This window comes from Pseudoliparis swirei, chromosome 24 (genome assembly GCF_029220125.1).
Source record: "Pseudoliparis swirei isolate HS2019 ecotype Mariana Trench chromosome 24, NWPU_hadal_v1, whole genome shotgun sequence".
NCBI lineage: Eukaryota > Metazoa > Chordata > Actinopteri > Perciformes > Liparidae > Pseudoliparis > Pseudoliparis swirei.
Genome location: NC_079411.1, coordinates 1969605 through 1985657, shown reverse-complemented (window position 1 = coordinate 1985657; position 16053 = coordinate 1969605). Strand labels below are relative to the sequence as shown.

At 45.1% G+C, this 16053-nt stretch overlaps 1 protein-coding gene across 5 annotated transcripts; it reads right to left on the bottom strand.

Moving 5' to 3' along the window:
- Positions 1 to 1417: 1417 nt before the first annotated feature.
- On the bottom strand, positions 1418 to 14264 carry sp2 (sp2 transcription factor). 5 transcript variants are annotated; one of them, XM_056408393.1, is made up of 9 exons: positions 14221 to 14233; positions 10283 to 10359; positions 9870 to 10190; positions 8915 to 9634; positions 7878 to 8087; positions 7527 to 7797; positions 5037 to 5211; positions 4683 to 4876; positions 1418 to 4287 (listed from the first exon to the last, which is right to left on the bottom strand). In XM_056408393.1, the coding sequence occupies exons 3-9, from the start codon at positions 10095 to 10097 to the stop codon at positions 4187 to 4189; spliced, it is 1899 nt and encodes a 632-aa protein (XP_056264368.1). In that variant the 5' UTR covers positions 10098 to 10190; positions 10283 to 10359; positions 14221 to 14233; the 3' UTR covers positions 1418 to 4186. The 5 variants fall into 5 exon arrangements, with proteins under 5 accessions (XP_056264368.1, XP_056264369.1, XP_056264367.1 ...); XM_056408394.1 differs by lacking the exon at positions 9870 to 10190 and having other exon boundaries at positions 14221 to 14264; XM_056408392.1 differs by having other exon boundaries at positions 9870 to 10359; positions 14221 to 14240.
- Positions 14265 to 16053: the final 1789 nt, after the last annotated feature.

The following is a 16053-nucleotide window of genomic DNA, read 5'->3' as shown; positions in this document are numbered from 1 at the left end:
ATGTTACTCAAGTAAAAGTACTGCAGTATTATCAGCATACTGTACTTAAAGTATCAAAATAAAAGTAATAGTACTGCTGAATGGCTTTTTTTCAGTCTTTCATTATCATACACTATTATTTTGTTTTGGTTTTATCACTTACAAATGCATATATGTTTTAATGTAAATAATACAAAAGTACCTATACTACTATACAAATATACATACGCTACTATACAATTATACATTTTAAATTGAGTTATCAGTCAATGTAATTGGTTAAATGTCCCCCTTTCTAAATAAATAAATATATTAACACAATAAAGGGTCACTAGTTTTTATATTTAGAGACAAAGCAGAAAAACAACAGTTTAAAAATGTGGAAAAACATCTCAAACTTGTACTTGTGTGTCAATTACACTGTGTCACATAAAAATTACTATTAAATATTAATGTTACCGTGCTGAAAATATAATTAATGTGTTTTATGATGTGATCTCTCATGTGGGTTTTAATACTTATACAAATATATATATATATATATTATTTGTCCTGATGATTAAATTAAGCTTCTTTCTCTTTGTTCTTCCTAATTTATCTTAACTGTTTAAACTTCAGGGACAATGAAGGAAATAAGTACATTGTATTGTTGTTTGTTGTTGTATCGTAACAAAGGAAACACTCAAGGACATAAAAGAGCACTCAGGAAAATACTAAAAGTGTTTTTATCTGGCAATTATCCGAAATGAAAAATAAGAGAGGCAGCAAAATACGGTTTCGTTGTTTATTGAGGGGGGGGGGGGGGGCTGTAGAAAGGGAGCAAACTTGATGTTTTATCACCTTTACAGAAGTTATAAAAATAAATTGCCGGTTCTCTGTGTAACCAGAACACGACACATCGGCCTGCGGGATTGAATTCGCCAAAACCGAGCAAATAGAAATGTCTAAACTTGGGGAGTAAATCTCATCATATTTTATTAAAATGAGGAAATTATTAAATCTAATTATATTTCATTAAAATGAGGAAATTAATAAATATCATTAAAATTAGGAAATTAATAAATATCATTATATTTCATTAAAATGAGGAAATTAATAAATATCATTAAAATTAGGAAATTAATCAATCTAATGATATTTCATAAAAATTAGGAAATTAATAAATCTAATATTTCATAAAAATTAGGAAATTAATAAATCTAATGATATTTCATTAAAATTAGGAAATTAATAAATCTCATTATATTTCATTAAAATTAGGAAATTAATAAATTTAATGATATTTCATTAAAATGAGGGATTACATTCTACAAACTTTGGAACCGCGGGGATTTAAAATCTGTGCACGTTACTTTAGCATGTAGCATAAGTTAAAAACACAAAAGGAAGTTAACAAATGTTATTTGGAAGTAGAAAAAAACGCACAAAAACTGCAGCGCAGCTTTTCGAAGGCATCTTTAATTCGACCTAGGCGTCTCATACAAAGCAGAAGTTAAGCTGTACAATGTCACATTATATTTTATTCCGTACACACTGTACAAAGTTCACTTCCTCCACTCGGCAGCTTCACGTTTGCGTCTTGACTTCCTCCCTGAACTGCGGTCACTCAGACTGGAAAAGGACATGGACATAAATATGAGCAGGCTCCGCCCATCCGTCCTCAAAGGGCATTCTTGGGGGAAAAATAACCAAATATTGGCATCCTACATGTAAGCTTAACGTAGTATGCCCCCCCCCCATGAAGCACTTTGATTAAAACTGGTTTCAATGTGCTTTAAAAAAACAAAAAACATCTGACTTCATAGCTTTTTGGTCAAAGTTGTCACAGTAATAAGAACACAAGAGGCGAAGACGCCAGTTTGACCCCCACAAAATCTTATTTAACAATTAATTGGTGTATTTTTATGTGTGTGTGTGTAAATTAAAAAGTTCAGACTTCAAACAAGCAAAAGCTGCTCAAGCAGCGCGTGAATACTGTACAGTCGGCCCAATGTCAACAAAAACCTCTCGAGCGTGGATTCATGATTAAAGATATCACATAGCTTTACAAATAAAAACAGTACCGATCAAAAAGACTTTTCTTTTTGTCATTTCGGGACGTGATTGTCCGGCCGAGCGGTTTCAGGTCTGATGCACAGAGTGGCAGAGTTACCCTGGAATTTAGTTACTCGTTTATTAGTACACACAGTGTAAGTAGGGCCGGGTATCATACCTTTGTTTTGTTTTTTTGATACCTTGACAAGTATAAACATGTTTCTTTTAACATTTATGCCACAATGAAAAAAAAAAAAAAAAAAAAATCTTTTTCGTTAAAATAAAAAAGGTTAAGTAAAAAAAATAACACGCAGACGTTTGAAGAACGAAACACAATACTGTCTCAGGAACGATGTGATAAAAATGACACGGTAATAAGAGTAAAAATCTGGCCGGCTATCGGAGGCCGACTCTCAGTGCCGGACAAATCCAGACTCGACGAATTCAGAGCTGAAAATATTTCATTGAGTTCCCCGGGAGGCTCCGGAGACCTCGGGGACTTAAAAAGAAGACGCTTCCATTTGTTTCAAAGTTCTCCAGAAAGTTTTTGCAGTACCTTTTTTGTTTTTGTTTTTTTAGGTCGTATACATACATCAGAAACGAGGAGACATCAGGCCAGAAATATTGCATCTGAGACTTAACAGTCGAAAAGTGAAGTGACTTCACGATGTTTCCTTAAAGAACATTTCTGAGGTAAGTCCGCCGGGTGTCAGTCCTCCAATCATCTGACAGCTGATAGAAATGTGACCCCCCCCCCCCCCACCGTAACCTTCACGGCCTTTTTTTAATGTGGCTTATCCCACAAGGCGTCCCACAAGGCTCATCCCCGGGTCCTCTATCGGTCGCCGGTTACACGTTTGTTCTTCGGGATCTTTTCCTGAAGGGAGACCGGCGGCGCCTTTAGGATTTCAGAATGAAGCAAATGTCTTTAAAGTCGATTCATACAAGAAGAAACATGATGATGATCCATTAAATAGACTTTTGAAACTACTAACACCACGTTTTAGCGTAATAAGTCATTTCCAATTTCGACGTAAAGTCCGGCTTCTCTCAAACTACATCTCTATCCTCTGTAACATTTGGGTTCCTTGACTTTTAAACCCGTTGCTGTGTGAATATTGTTTTACAGCTGGAGACTTTAGACGTTAGTAAACTCTTCTAATGTCAGCAGCTCTTCACTTTTGGCCCGTTTAGAAACTGATGTTCTGAACTGTTTGAAAAGGCAGTGACCTCTGACCCTGAAATGCACATTTAACCCATCGCCAGCCTCTAAAACGTGGTTCTCGGATCTGCTGCATAAGCTCCGCCTCCTCAGAGCAAATGTGATGAAAATGGTCTTTTTGTATTTCTTCTCTGGAACGTCTCATTCCTTTCTGTTATGTTCTATGCATCTCCGGACCTACTTTGTAAAAATCAATTGTATAAAAAAAATATCATATAAATAGTTTATTATCAATATTATTAGAATGTATGATAGTATGCATACACACACTTTTTAAAAAAATAGCCAAGTTAAACTTCTAAAAGGTTTTCAAAAGTCTAGGAAGTGGAGTTTTTATGTAATGACCCCAACTATTTGGGGTGAATACAGGTTATAAATCCTTCTGAAACACGTACACCGTAAAACTAAATGACCATGAGGTACAACACATCTCGGTTAAATTTACAAATCAATTATGTAGAATTTTCTTTCCTCTTTTCTTTGTTTTTTTGTGTGCGGGGGGGGGGGGATGAAAGCCGATTACCTGGGATCTCCCCAAATCGTCCACGACAAAAAAAAGATGAGAAGAAAAAAAGTCAAGCAGGATTTGTGGGAAGAAGAAGAAGAAGAAAAAAAATCAAAATGAAAGTGGAGCCCTGTCGTCTGTCTTGGTGTTGCAGTCTGAATAATTCTGTCGGTTCTTCCACCGGAGAAGTTCATAAATATGCGAGAGCCCGAAGCCTCAGCGAGTCAGTCGGCTTCTGGAGGAAACCAAGACGATTATTAAATTGGATCAGATCCAAGTCCACCAGGAAGGATCCCTTTGTCCACCAGTGTCTCGGAGGGTGCAGGGGGCCTTTCCCACAACGGGGTCCGCCTCAGACCCCTTGGTGTCGTCTCCTCAGGCCCCTCCCCTCCTTTCCTTTCCCCTTGAACGCCGTCTTCAGTGTCAGAGTCCGTCTGCGTTCCCGCTCACAGGTTCTTGGTGTTGATGTGAGTCTTGTAATGCTTCGTCAGGTGGTCGCTCCGCATGAAGCGCTTCTGACACTGGCTGCACTCGAAGCGCTTGTCTCCTGGGGGGAAAGGGGGCGGAGTCATGTTTTTAATGTCAAACAACAAACAACGGCGTTTGTGTTCAAGAGAGTTGAAGTCAAAGCGCCGCGTTTTTACCCAAACGTCAAGCTAATTAATATTCTCTGTACTGATACAGAGAATAATGAGAATATTTTAATATCATTTCCAAACACATCTTTTGGTGTTTCTCCGTCACAACATCCAAAGCCTGACTCATACGTCCTCGACATTGTAAATGATCTGATGTCATGAACTGATCCTCAGAGTTTGGGATACAAGAGGAGAGAACTTCTCGTTTCCTGGTTGTTTTACTTCACTCCGTCTTAATCACCTTAGCTTCAGGTTGCAGTGAAACTCCCAGAGAAGTACCCCATTGTGTGTGTGTGTGTCGGACCTGTGTGCGTCCTGGCGTGCCGCTGCAGCTCGTCGCTGCGCGTGAATCTTTTCCCGCAGAACACCCAGTTGCAGACGAAGGGCCGCTCGCCGGTGTGCAGCCGGACGTGAGCGCGGAGCAGCGACGTCTTCCGGAATGTCTTCTCGCAGCCGGTGATGTGGCAGATGTGCTTCCTCTTCCCCACCTCCCCGGGCCTGCACACACACACACACACACACACACACAGACACACACACACGCACGCACACGCACACGCACACACACACACACACACAATGAGATGTACAGGTCAATGGTCATTCAGAGGCAGCTGTACGAACAGTATCTACAAAGAGTTAGACGTATGTCTCGCACCTCTTGTCTGCGTCTTTGCAGTTGGGGCAGGTGCAGGCCATGCGTCTCTTCTTCTCTCCCGGCTGACCCGGCAGCTCCAGGGTCAGAGTCTGGTCCACCTGGATGGACGGCTGGCCCGGCGTCGTTGCCAGCTGGAGGCCGCCCTGCATCGTCTGCACCGTCAGGTGCTGCTGGCCTGGCGGTGGAGAGGCAGAGACACCGTCAAGAGACAACACACGCTGCATTCTCTGTCCCGACCACCAGGGGTCTCCTCCGGTTGTATAGAAGTCTCTGCTTCATGTGTTAAAGCTGCATTCTCTCTCCTGACCACCAGGGGTCTCCTCCAGTTGTATAGAAGTCTCTGCTTCATGTGTTAAAGCTGCATTCTTTCTCCTGACCACCAGGGGTCTCCTCCGGTTGTATAGAAGTCTACGCTTCATGTGTTGGCGCTGCATTATCTGTCCTGACCACCAGGGGGCGACTCCTCTGGTTGTATAGAAGTCTATGCTTCATGTGTTAAAGCTGCATTATCTGTCCTGACCACCAGGGGGCGACTCCTCTGGTTGTATAGAAGTCTATGCTTCATGTGTTAAAGCTGCATTCTCTCTCCTGACCACCAGGGGGCTCCTCTGGTTGTATAGAAGTCTCTATAGTGACTCTACTTCTCTTGATGTATTCCCTCAGTAAACATTGTAAACATGAGTCTATGTCTCCGTCTCTTTTTAAATCTGGGGATAAGGAAATAATGTCCAACTACAGACCTATCTGCATCCTCCCCTGTGTCTCTAAGGTAGCTGAGAAATGGGTGTCAAAACTAATCACCAAACATTTAGACAAAGGTTTTGTTCCTCTCCACCCAATGCAGTTTGGTTTTCGTGCTCAACACTCCACTGAGACAGCCAACTGTGTCTTTGTGGAAAAGGTTAAATGTATGTTGGACACAAGCCCGTATGTGGGTGCTGTATTCCTAGACCTCAGGAAAGCTTTTGACACTGTTGACCACCAAGTGCTCCTGACAAAGCTGACTTATTTCAACTTTTCAGCAGACTCAATACAGTGGCTTGAGTCATATTTATCAAACAGAAAACAGAGTGTTTTGGTCAAAAATCCCCATACCTTGTCAACCCTGTAGGGGTTCCACAAGGTTCCATTCTTGGACCATTACTGTTTTCACTGTACATAAATGACTTACCTAATGTATGTCCTGAGTTAAATGTACAAATGTATGCCGATGATGCGGTCATCTTTGTACAGGGAAAAAATACTGAAATGATCTCATTGTGTCTCTCAAATGCTTTGGACAAGGTCCAACACTGGCTGAACAACATTTGCTTACAGTTAAATGCAAAAAACTGTATGCATGATGTTCAGTAAACGACCAGTCGTAATCGAAGGATCAAATGTGTTTTTAAACGGAGCAGAACTACAACTAGTCCCCCACTTCAAGTATCTTGGGGTCATACTAGACTCAAACTTGAATTTTAAAAAACATATTAAAAAAATCTCCAACACCATAAAATTCAATCTGCAAAATTTTAAACAAATTATACCCTTCTTAACCATCAATGCTGCAAAGTCATACCTCCACTGTATGATCTTTTCCCACATTGAATACTGTTTTACAAATTGGTCATTTGCCTGTGCCACAAACCTGAAACCAATACAACAGCTGTACAAGAGGGCTATCAAGGTGTTTGACAGAAAGCCTAATTCATACCACCACTGTACTATCCTTGAGAAACACCATTTCCTGAGTTTTGACAATTTAAAGTCTTTTAAAAGTATGGGTTTTATTTATAAATGTTTACATGGACTGGCTCCCTCCCTTAGGGAGTTCATCCACAGAAAAACACTGGACGCTCCACCAGGTCAGAAACCAGAGGAGACTGTGAAGTCCCCATAGACGGACCACTTTTGGCCAAAATGTCCTCTCCGTTAAAGGAAGCTCATTGTGGAATAGCCTCCCAACTCAGATACGGGATTGTGCCACCCTCAACAGCTTTAAAGGTCAACTAAAAGAATGGTTGAGAAACACACAGACGTGCAATCACCGCTAAATGCACTTTAGCATAGGGGTATTCTCCTCTTGCACTTTATGTAGCACTTTTATCTTATCTTGTATTGCACTTTACATGTCACTGCTGCTATATTGTACTGCCATGTGGTAAATACTCATGTATGCTGCTCTTGCTCTTTTTGCATATCATGTATTTAATATTTTTACAAATGTCATGTTATTATATATTGTACGTCAGGGACTACGGATGGAAATTAGCTCAAAGCTATAATCTGGCATATTTACACTGAAAACATAACCTGTCTAAAGTGTTCATTAATGTGCATTGTCCCTCTTCAAATAAAACGATTAACATAACATAACATAGTTTCAAGTCTTCTTCTATACGGCATGATGTCATCGTTTATACTTGGTGGTCATTTAGAGTCACACAGCTTTAGGGGCGGGGCTACCAGGTGATTGACAGGTCGCTCCGTCCCTCCCTCGCTCCTCACCCCCTGCGTTGGTGATGGTGACGGGGACCCCCTGGACCTGGACCCCGTTGATGCTGATGGTCTGGACCGTCTGCGTCGTGGAGGTCAGCTGCGGCGTGCTCAGCGACATCATCCCGCCCGCCGGGGCGATCTTCGCCAGCGGCCGTTCCTTCCGCCCCCCGGCCTGCGTCCTCTTGGCGCCGGCCGGCGGCGACGTGGCCGTGGTCGCCGTGGAGACGGGGTCCTGGATCTGGACGGACTGCCACTCGCCGGACGCCGTTTTGAAGAGAATCTGGAGGGGAGGAGCTTGCGTTTAAAGCGGAGCGCGTGCTTTCACGCCGCCGTGCTCTCAGGACGTCTCCGACAACGCACCTGCGTCGGCGTCTGATCCGCCTGAGACACCTGGAGGCTCGACGGTCTCTGCGGGACGGGCGGCAAGGTGGCGGAGGCGGCCTGCACCACCTTCAGGGCCTGCTGGGGGATCTGGACCACCTGGGGCTCCGGCTTGGACTGGACCAGCTGCACCTGCTGCACCATCGGCGGCTGCCCGGGACTCTGCACGATCAGCAGGTTGTTGCCCGCCTGCAGGGCGACGACAGCGGAGAGGAGCGTGAGGCGACCGGCCGACACCTCGGAGGGTTTTACCAAGAACGCATTTGTTTGTGAAATCTACTTTTGAGTAAATATTTTTGGACTTCTGGACTTCTTTAATAATAATAATGGATTCCATTTGTAAGGCGCTCTCCAAGAATCTCAGAGCGCCGCTCTTTCTTGTCAGTGAAGTCGTCCACGGACGTGAAATGGCTCCTCGGCTTTGAGGTTTACGGCGCCGCCTTCTCGCTTCTCTCGCGTCAAACAAACCGTTGGTCATAAACTCTCGTAGCTCAAAGTTTCTTTCATCTCACTTTGACTGAGGTGAGAAGCAGCTCCTGGAGTCTGAAACAAATAACTGATCACGCCGCTAAAGATCAATACGAACATGAGAACACTCTCTGGGGGAAGTTTCATCTGAAAAAATAGTTTAAATGTGAAAGAATATAAAGTCAAGAGATACTGTTATCTATTATTAATAACACTGTGTACCAGGAGTCAGCCAGACATTAAATACTGAATAACTTTGGTTACGTCGATGTTGATTTGTCGCTTAACGGAAAATTTAAAAAAGATTCTAAACACTTTTTTATTTTCATAAAAGTGATTTTGTGAAATGCTTTAATCTGTTTTATTTTATTCTAAATGTAAAAACGTGAAGAAATGTTTGTGGACAAAACAATTCATTAATTCCAGCTTCAGGTCACTGAACTCGTTCAGCTGCGCCGACATCGAGCTGAATGCAGGACGGCCGAGTGAGTACACAAAGTACATATAAAAGTACCCACAAGTACACATCCCAGCGCCCCCCGACGTACCTGGATGATGTTGTCTCCAGCTTCGATGAGGATGGTCTCCATCTGCTCCGCGGGCGGAGAGGCCGGCGGGGGAAGCTGAGCGTAAGCAGCCAGGACCAGTTTCTTCCTCCTCCCCCGCCCCCCCCTCCCCGGTCGGGGCGTGGCGACCGCCGCCTCCGTGATGAACTGCGTCCCGCCCACCTCGCCGGTCGCCACGTTGAACGGCAGCGTGATGCCGCCGGGCAGCTGCAGCACGTTGTTGTGCCCGCGCAGCTTGGGCGACGGCTTGATGGCCACCGCCTTCTGCTGCGCGAGCGGCGAGGCGGCGGCGGGCGGCGCCATGGGCGTGGTGATGATGGCCTGGTTGGTGCCCGGGATGAGCTGGATCTGACCGCCCTGCGGCATCATCTGGATGGTCTGGGCGCCTTGGATCTGCGGCACCATCTGGTACTGGATGTTGGCGGGCGCGGCGGCGCGGCCCGGGCTCTGCTGGATGGTGAGCACGATGGGGCTGCCGGGCGCCGCGGAGCCCAGGCCGGCGGGCAGCTGGATCACATTGCCCTTGGCCGAGAGGAAGCCCAGGTTCTTGGGCGGCGCCGGGGCGATGGGCGCCGGCTTGATGGGGAGGAGCCGGCGAGGCTGCGGCTGCGACGGAGGCGACGCCGCGGGGACCTGGGCGGCGGGGGGGCCGATCTTACTACAGGTGGCAGCCAGGAGGGCCAGAGGGGAGGGCTGGGGGTCCTGATGGACACACACACACACACACACACACACTGCATCAAAACCACTTCAGCACTGAGATAAGAAGCTAAAACAGAATCATGAAGATATTCCAACACGTCGTCGGCGATGTTGAAGGTTTACTGGATGTTTCCAGTCACAGAGCCTTTGATCTCCTTATGTGTGATTATTATTATTATTATTATTATGCACGTCAGCTTTATCTAAAAAATACTTTCATGTGAACTTGATGGACCTCGGGGTGAAGCGCCCCTGTTGCACCAGAACATCCAGAGCTCATTTCAAGTCGGCGTTGCGCTGCGTTCACGCCAGAGTTTCCTCGCCCGCCTGTTTGTGGTTTATTCGCGTGATTCACGCTGGAGAGGGGGCGTGGCTTATCTCCGTGGAAACCGTCATCATCTCCTTCATCCATGAAGGGAGATCCGACTCCACAGTAACTTTTCTCCGTTTTTTTTGGTAACATTTAGTTGAAGGAACCCATTTAAAGACGCTCTTCTCTCCGGCAGATAGGAGTGAATTCATCCCATGGGGGGGAATCGGTTGCTCGGTAACGACCCTGGCACAAAAAAAAAGAAAAGAAAGCGTGCCTCCTGGTGCATCGTGGGTAATCGGAGACGACGACGTCGGGAGGTCCGGCTCGTTACTCACTTGCGTGGAGGCGGCGGCGGGCTGGAGGTATTCACTGGGACTGACAGCAACAGTGGTGGCCATACTGTCCTGTTGTTCTGGAGGAAACACACACACACACACACACACACGCGCAGCAGTCAGACTCGGGCCGCCCGACGCGGCTATTTACGGATTTCAGGCTGTTCGCGGACATCCCGGGACATTCCTGCAGAACAGAGACAGATCTGAGGAAGACGAGCGGCTCGTCTTCCTCAGATCTGTCTCTGTTCTGCAGGAATGTCCCGTGACGTCGGCTTAACGTGACGCTCCATTACCGCCATTAATGCACAGATATAATGCACTCCGAGAGAAGAAATTGACGTACAAGTTGCTCAAAATGACCAAACGCTCGTGCCGCGTTACACATAACGACGACTTTGAATGTTTTCTGTCTTTGTTTTACTTCATTGACGCAAATGAACTTCAATTATGGAGCTTTTTTTACTTAATTTGAGGAGAGACTCACGAATAACACTGTGATGAATCGATCTGTCGCCGACACCTCGTGAGTTTTTTGCAAGTTCATTTTCCCGCCGTAACCTCGAGCGCTGGGGGAAGCAGTTAGTGATGTAAAAAAAAAAATCTGGCTTTTGTAAATAGTCAACAAATGAGATGAAGTTAAGAGAAAGACACGTTCTGTGTACGACGATGTGCGAGGAAGATGAAATGATTTTGTTGTTTTGATGATTTCATCAACGTAACGACCACGAAATGTTTAAATGTCGAGGACAACAAATTGCCGGACGTCCTTTTTGATGAAACGTCTTTCCAGAGAGCCGGTTGTCATGACAGCTAACGGACAGAGTCAATACTCTTTGACCAATATCAAAACACCGATAACTAGAACGGGCACTCGGTAGAGCGCATACCTTCACATATCACACGATTGGGCATTGAATTATGAACATGTTGGCATTAGTTGCATGCCAATTGGATAAAAATTGACCGTGCTATGGTAAAAATAATATTTTGACCTTTTCGTGACCTTGACCTTTGACCCGATCGATCCCAAAATCTAACCAAATGGTCCCCGGATAATAAACAATCATCCCACCAAATGTCATGCGATTCGGTTTAATACTTTTTGAGTTATGCGAGGAACACGCATACAAATAAATAAATACACGGCGATCAAAACAGAACCTTCTGCATTTTCAATGCGACGGTAACAATCTCGATGTTAGGGAAGCAGAGAAATGCGCCACCGGGCCGCAGTCACGACGCCACAAGGAGACATTTATTGCGTTACATTTCCGCTCAGACAGTCGGCATAAGTACGTTTGGGGCAGGCTGCCCAAAAGTGTAAGAGCTGCAGCCTAATGGCCCAAATAGGTTGAGGCCGTTACTGTCCGAGAGATTTGTGATGCGGCTCCTTCACCGAAGACACGCGGGGGATACATTGAAGTGCAAAAGACTCATTTAAAGTGAGGCGGGCCGCGTCCGCCGCAGCCTCCAGGAAGCGTTGTCATCCGTGGCTTCGTGCAGCTCGACCCGGCACGCGTCATCGCTCATGAACGCGTCAACAGACTGAAATATCCAGAATATTTCCAGCATCCGAAAAACAACGAGCCGAAATCAAAACAGCCGGCGACCCGAAAACCCACGAGAGAGAAGAGCCCGGCAGCCGGAGGAGGTCCACCTCGGCTCTGCCGCGACGTCACGACGGCGGAGCGCCGGCGCCGCATCGCCGACGCGGAGGGAAGCAAACGTTGGATGTATTTAAAATAAGGAAAACAACACGGAACATTTTCAATCCATATCTCTCCGCCGCTCCGAGTGTTTCCTGAATCCACGAAGAATATTCTGACCATCTGAGTGAAGACGTGTCGTCCGCTCCGGAAACAGGAAGTGAGGTTGAGCTGGGTCTCGGCTCGCCTAGAACGCCACATCGAACACTGCGTTGTTATTTTGTACGAATATATGAAGTAATACAACGTAGCGTCAGCGTAGATAAATATAAGTGATAACTAGAACGGGCACTCGGTAGAGCGCATACCTTCGCCGCAGCCACATTTTGGCCTTTTCATGACCTTGACCTTTGACCCGATCAATCCCAAAATCTAATCAAATGGTCCCCGGATAATGACCAATCATCCCACCAAATATCATGTGATTCAGTTTAATACTTTTTGAGTTATGCGAATAACACGCATACAAATGAATAAATAAATACACGGCGATCAAAACATAACCTTCCGCATTTTCAATGCGAAGGTAATAAAACCTGAACAGTTCCCTTTGTGCAGCGACGTGTAACCCACAGCGTTGTGTTATTGGACAGAGTGTTTCCTCTTCCACCCGTTACAACTGTAGCTGCTTTTACAACCGCAGTCGAATAAAGAGCATCGGAAACACGAGTTGTTTATTTGCGAGGGAAATGCCTCCGACGCAAAGGTCTCCTCACCAACACATCAACGTCCTGATGACGCCTCCTCGCCTGTCAAAGGCAAACTTCACCCTGAGCGAGACACTCTGGTGTTGTGGCTGCTGGTCGGCGGACGGGGAAGCGCCGCCCGCCTCATTAGGGGAACGCGTTACGAATGCAGCTCTGGATCACAGAGACGCCGCAGCACGCCGAGTGACTCGTCTCTCTCGCCTGTGATACAGTTTTGACATTAAAAACATTCATATATTTTACGACAGTCAAAAAATACTAATACCACGGCTTTAAAATAATTTTAAAGCCGTGGTATTAGTATTTTTTTAGTAAAAGTCCAGCGATTGTGCATGAGAATGATCCCTGTTTAACTCTTATGTATGTTTCTAGATTCATATTAGTGTGTTGCTTTTTACAGCTGGAGATGTTATAGTTGTGCGAATCTTAACTTCTTTATATGCTGTTGGGCAGTTTAATCTACATATCATCATATGTTTTATAACGTCCTTTGAGAACCACAAACAAAACTTTTCATGAGCTCAGTGAAAGAACAACAGTCCGGTTTTCAACTCGGTGATGATGGATTTTTCAGCTGAATCAAGATGCTTTTAAAAAAATGTTTTAAATTAAATAGTTAATTAAGTCATGAAGCAAATATTCACTGTTCAGTTCAAAATCTGGAGACACGTGGAAGTGAACACTGTAACTAAAGCTGTCAGACTAAATGTAGAGTAAACGAGTGCCATCCTTCCCTCAGAGATGTAGAGCAATGGAGGTATAATGGAAACAGAGATAAAGTGCATGTGGAAGAAGTCACTCAGCATGAGCTCCACCTTTAAAAAGCTGCAACGTCAAAGCAATGGAACACATGAATGCATCATTCATCATAATGCAGTGCCATCACGTAAAAAAGGGGAAATCAAATTCTACTTCGTTTCCTTTGGTCTCTTAAGTGTTATTTTTAAATGCTAAATATTCAACTGCAACTGGTCAGTGTTTTGCATCGTTAAGTCAGTGAGCACTCGGTCCACCGGAGCCAGTAATGCTCACATGAAAACAAACCAGTGCGGCCTCGGAGCCGCCATGTAACCCGCTGGCCAGCAGCTAGCGGCGGTCGGCAGCTCGCTAGCTTAAGCTGCTTCTGACCCCAGAGCAGCTTAGTTTGTACTTTTAAACGACCCGAGATGGAGCCGCTACTGTCTTTTATTGTGGTGTAAATGGGCAGGAGGGGAAGGGAGGATGGTAAGTAAAGCACCACATAGATAACAACAGCATATTCGGCTAGCTGAAGCGAAGCTAGCAAGTCAAACTCTCTTTGAATACGTTACAGAAAAAAAGAAAAAAAGAAAAAGGCAGCCCCCTTTTTTTCTTTTTTTACCGGAAGTGCATTTGGTTATTTTGGTTCACGCGACTGGCCGAGGCCCCTTTAAAAACACGTTTATTAGTACCGCGAAACGTCCGGCGCGTTTACGTCCAATGCAAATACATGTTCAACGAAGTAGTATGTGATATAAACGCCAATGTTTTAATTCCTACCCACCGCTCATGACGACATTCGCTCTCCGTGAGCCTTGAAGACCGAGCCCCGTCGGAGGAACCCGCCCCGCGCTCGCAGGACCAATCGGCGCACGACGGAGAGTTGAGTGACGCGAGCGGGCGACCAATCGGCTCGGGGCGCGAGGGTGAGTGAGATTCGAGAGAAAGCCAATCGCGGCCCGAGATTCTCGGCGTGTCACGCGAAGGACGGCGGCTCGACCAATGGGATGTCGACATTCGCGCTCAGCGGAGGCGTTTCTAAAGACGTTACGGTTTAACGGACGTCCCGATGGACCAATCAAACGTCCGGAGGGCAGTTCCATCGGGACGAGAGCGACAACCGCGTCGCTCAATGAGCTTCCAGTCGCTCGTGCGTGACTCGTTTTAAACTGTCCCGTGCTCGGAGCAGCGGCCCGTTATGTGGGACACAAACACGCCGTTAGCGAGCCAGTGTAAACGGATTATGCTTACAATTAAAGCTGCAACAATATGCACTAATTGGCCTGTTAATGAGCTGGAGGTAATTAGTGCGCAGGCGTGTTCTTAGAAAACAAAAAGTCATACAGGTGCACGTGCAAGTCTTTCAGATTCTTCACTTTGCCTAAATAACAGGACTCATACTGTAAGAAATACTCTGCTACTTATTTAGAAATATGTAAATATAGCCAGTAAAATGCCACCCTGCTCTTATAGTTGTATATTATATAGTTAAACTGGATTGTACTGTTGTAGGTGGTGGAACTCATATGAAGCTCTTAACTGAGTTTTATTTCCATTATGGATTACACATGTTCTCCATCAATCAATTGATTGTTTTTAATTCGGGAAACTAGTGGGAAAAGCCCAAAGTAAGTTCATAATATTTGTTTTGCAATCCAAACCTCGACATTATTACGAATAATTAAACAAACAAACAACAAATGTAGTAAAGAGAAAAGGAGAGTAAATCCTCAAATGTGTGGAGCGGGAGCCGTGAAATGTTTTTTACATTAAAAATAAAATTAACCATTCATTTTTTCCCGTCTTCAAAACAGTTTCTTATTTTATGTGTAAAAACAATCATCCTCCGTAAAGTCATTAATGCTTTCACATGTAGAGGAGGACACATGTACAGTGTTTCCCCTCGGAGGAGGAGTGGAGGATACACACACACTCCTCCTCCCGGAGTGCACTTGACCTTATTTACCACACTGTCGTGTGTGTTTTCCCTCATCCGCTCATCTCCATCATGCTCTGCAATCGAGAGTCCTGCTTTTAGCTCTGAAGCCTTTTCCCCCTCCCTCTTCACCTCAAAGGAAGAGGAGGAGGAGGAGGAAGATATTCTGTCTCTCGCCGGCTCCCCAGGCTCTTCTGTGGAGTCTCATAGAGAAAAGAGCTGCATAATTTAACTGGGATATCTCTTCTTCTTCTTCTTCTCCTCCTCCTCCTCCTCCTCCTCCTCCTCCTCCTAACGAGCTTCGGCTGGCGTCAAAGAAATTAAACATTTAAAGTGGCTCCGCCGTGCAGAAACCAGCCCGTCTCTCTCTCTCTAACTAAATATATAATAATTTAACCTCGTCTGTTTTTGAAGTCTTCTTTTAGATGAATCGAGTGTTTCTGCTTTTATGGCCACATAAAACATTCCACTTGAACTTGAAGGTGAATTCTTGAAATTGAAAAAAAGCAGCGAGACAAAAAAAGAAAGAGAAGCTCATCACGAAGTCCGACTTCCTGTTTGTTCCTGAGGCTTTCAACCACATGGTGATGCGTTTGTTTAGTTGCCATGGAGACGGTCATCGCGGTGACCCAAGCAGAGACTCGTTCATGCGTTCATCACTCGATAGAAAACCATCTGTAC

What these genes read in the sequence shown, in the direction of transcription:
- sp2 (XM_056408392.1), bottom strand. Translation starts at nt 10,097, where the DNA reads ATGTTACCAAAAAAAACGGAGAAAAGTTACTGTGGAGTCGGATCTCCC. An exon ending in CTGGAGACAACATCATCCAG is followed by an intron (nt 8,088 to 8,914) that starts GTACGTCGGGGG and finishes GTCGCCCTGCAG; the next exon opens with GCGGGCAACAACCTGCTGAT. An exon ending in CGGATCAGACGCCGACGCAG is followed by an intron (nt 7,798 to 7,877) that starts GTGCGTTGTCGG and finishes CCTCCCCTCCAG; the next exon opens with ATTCTCTTCAAAACGGCGTC.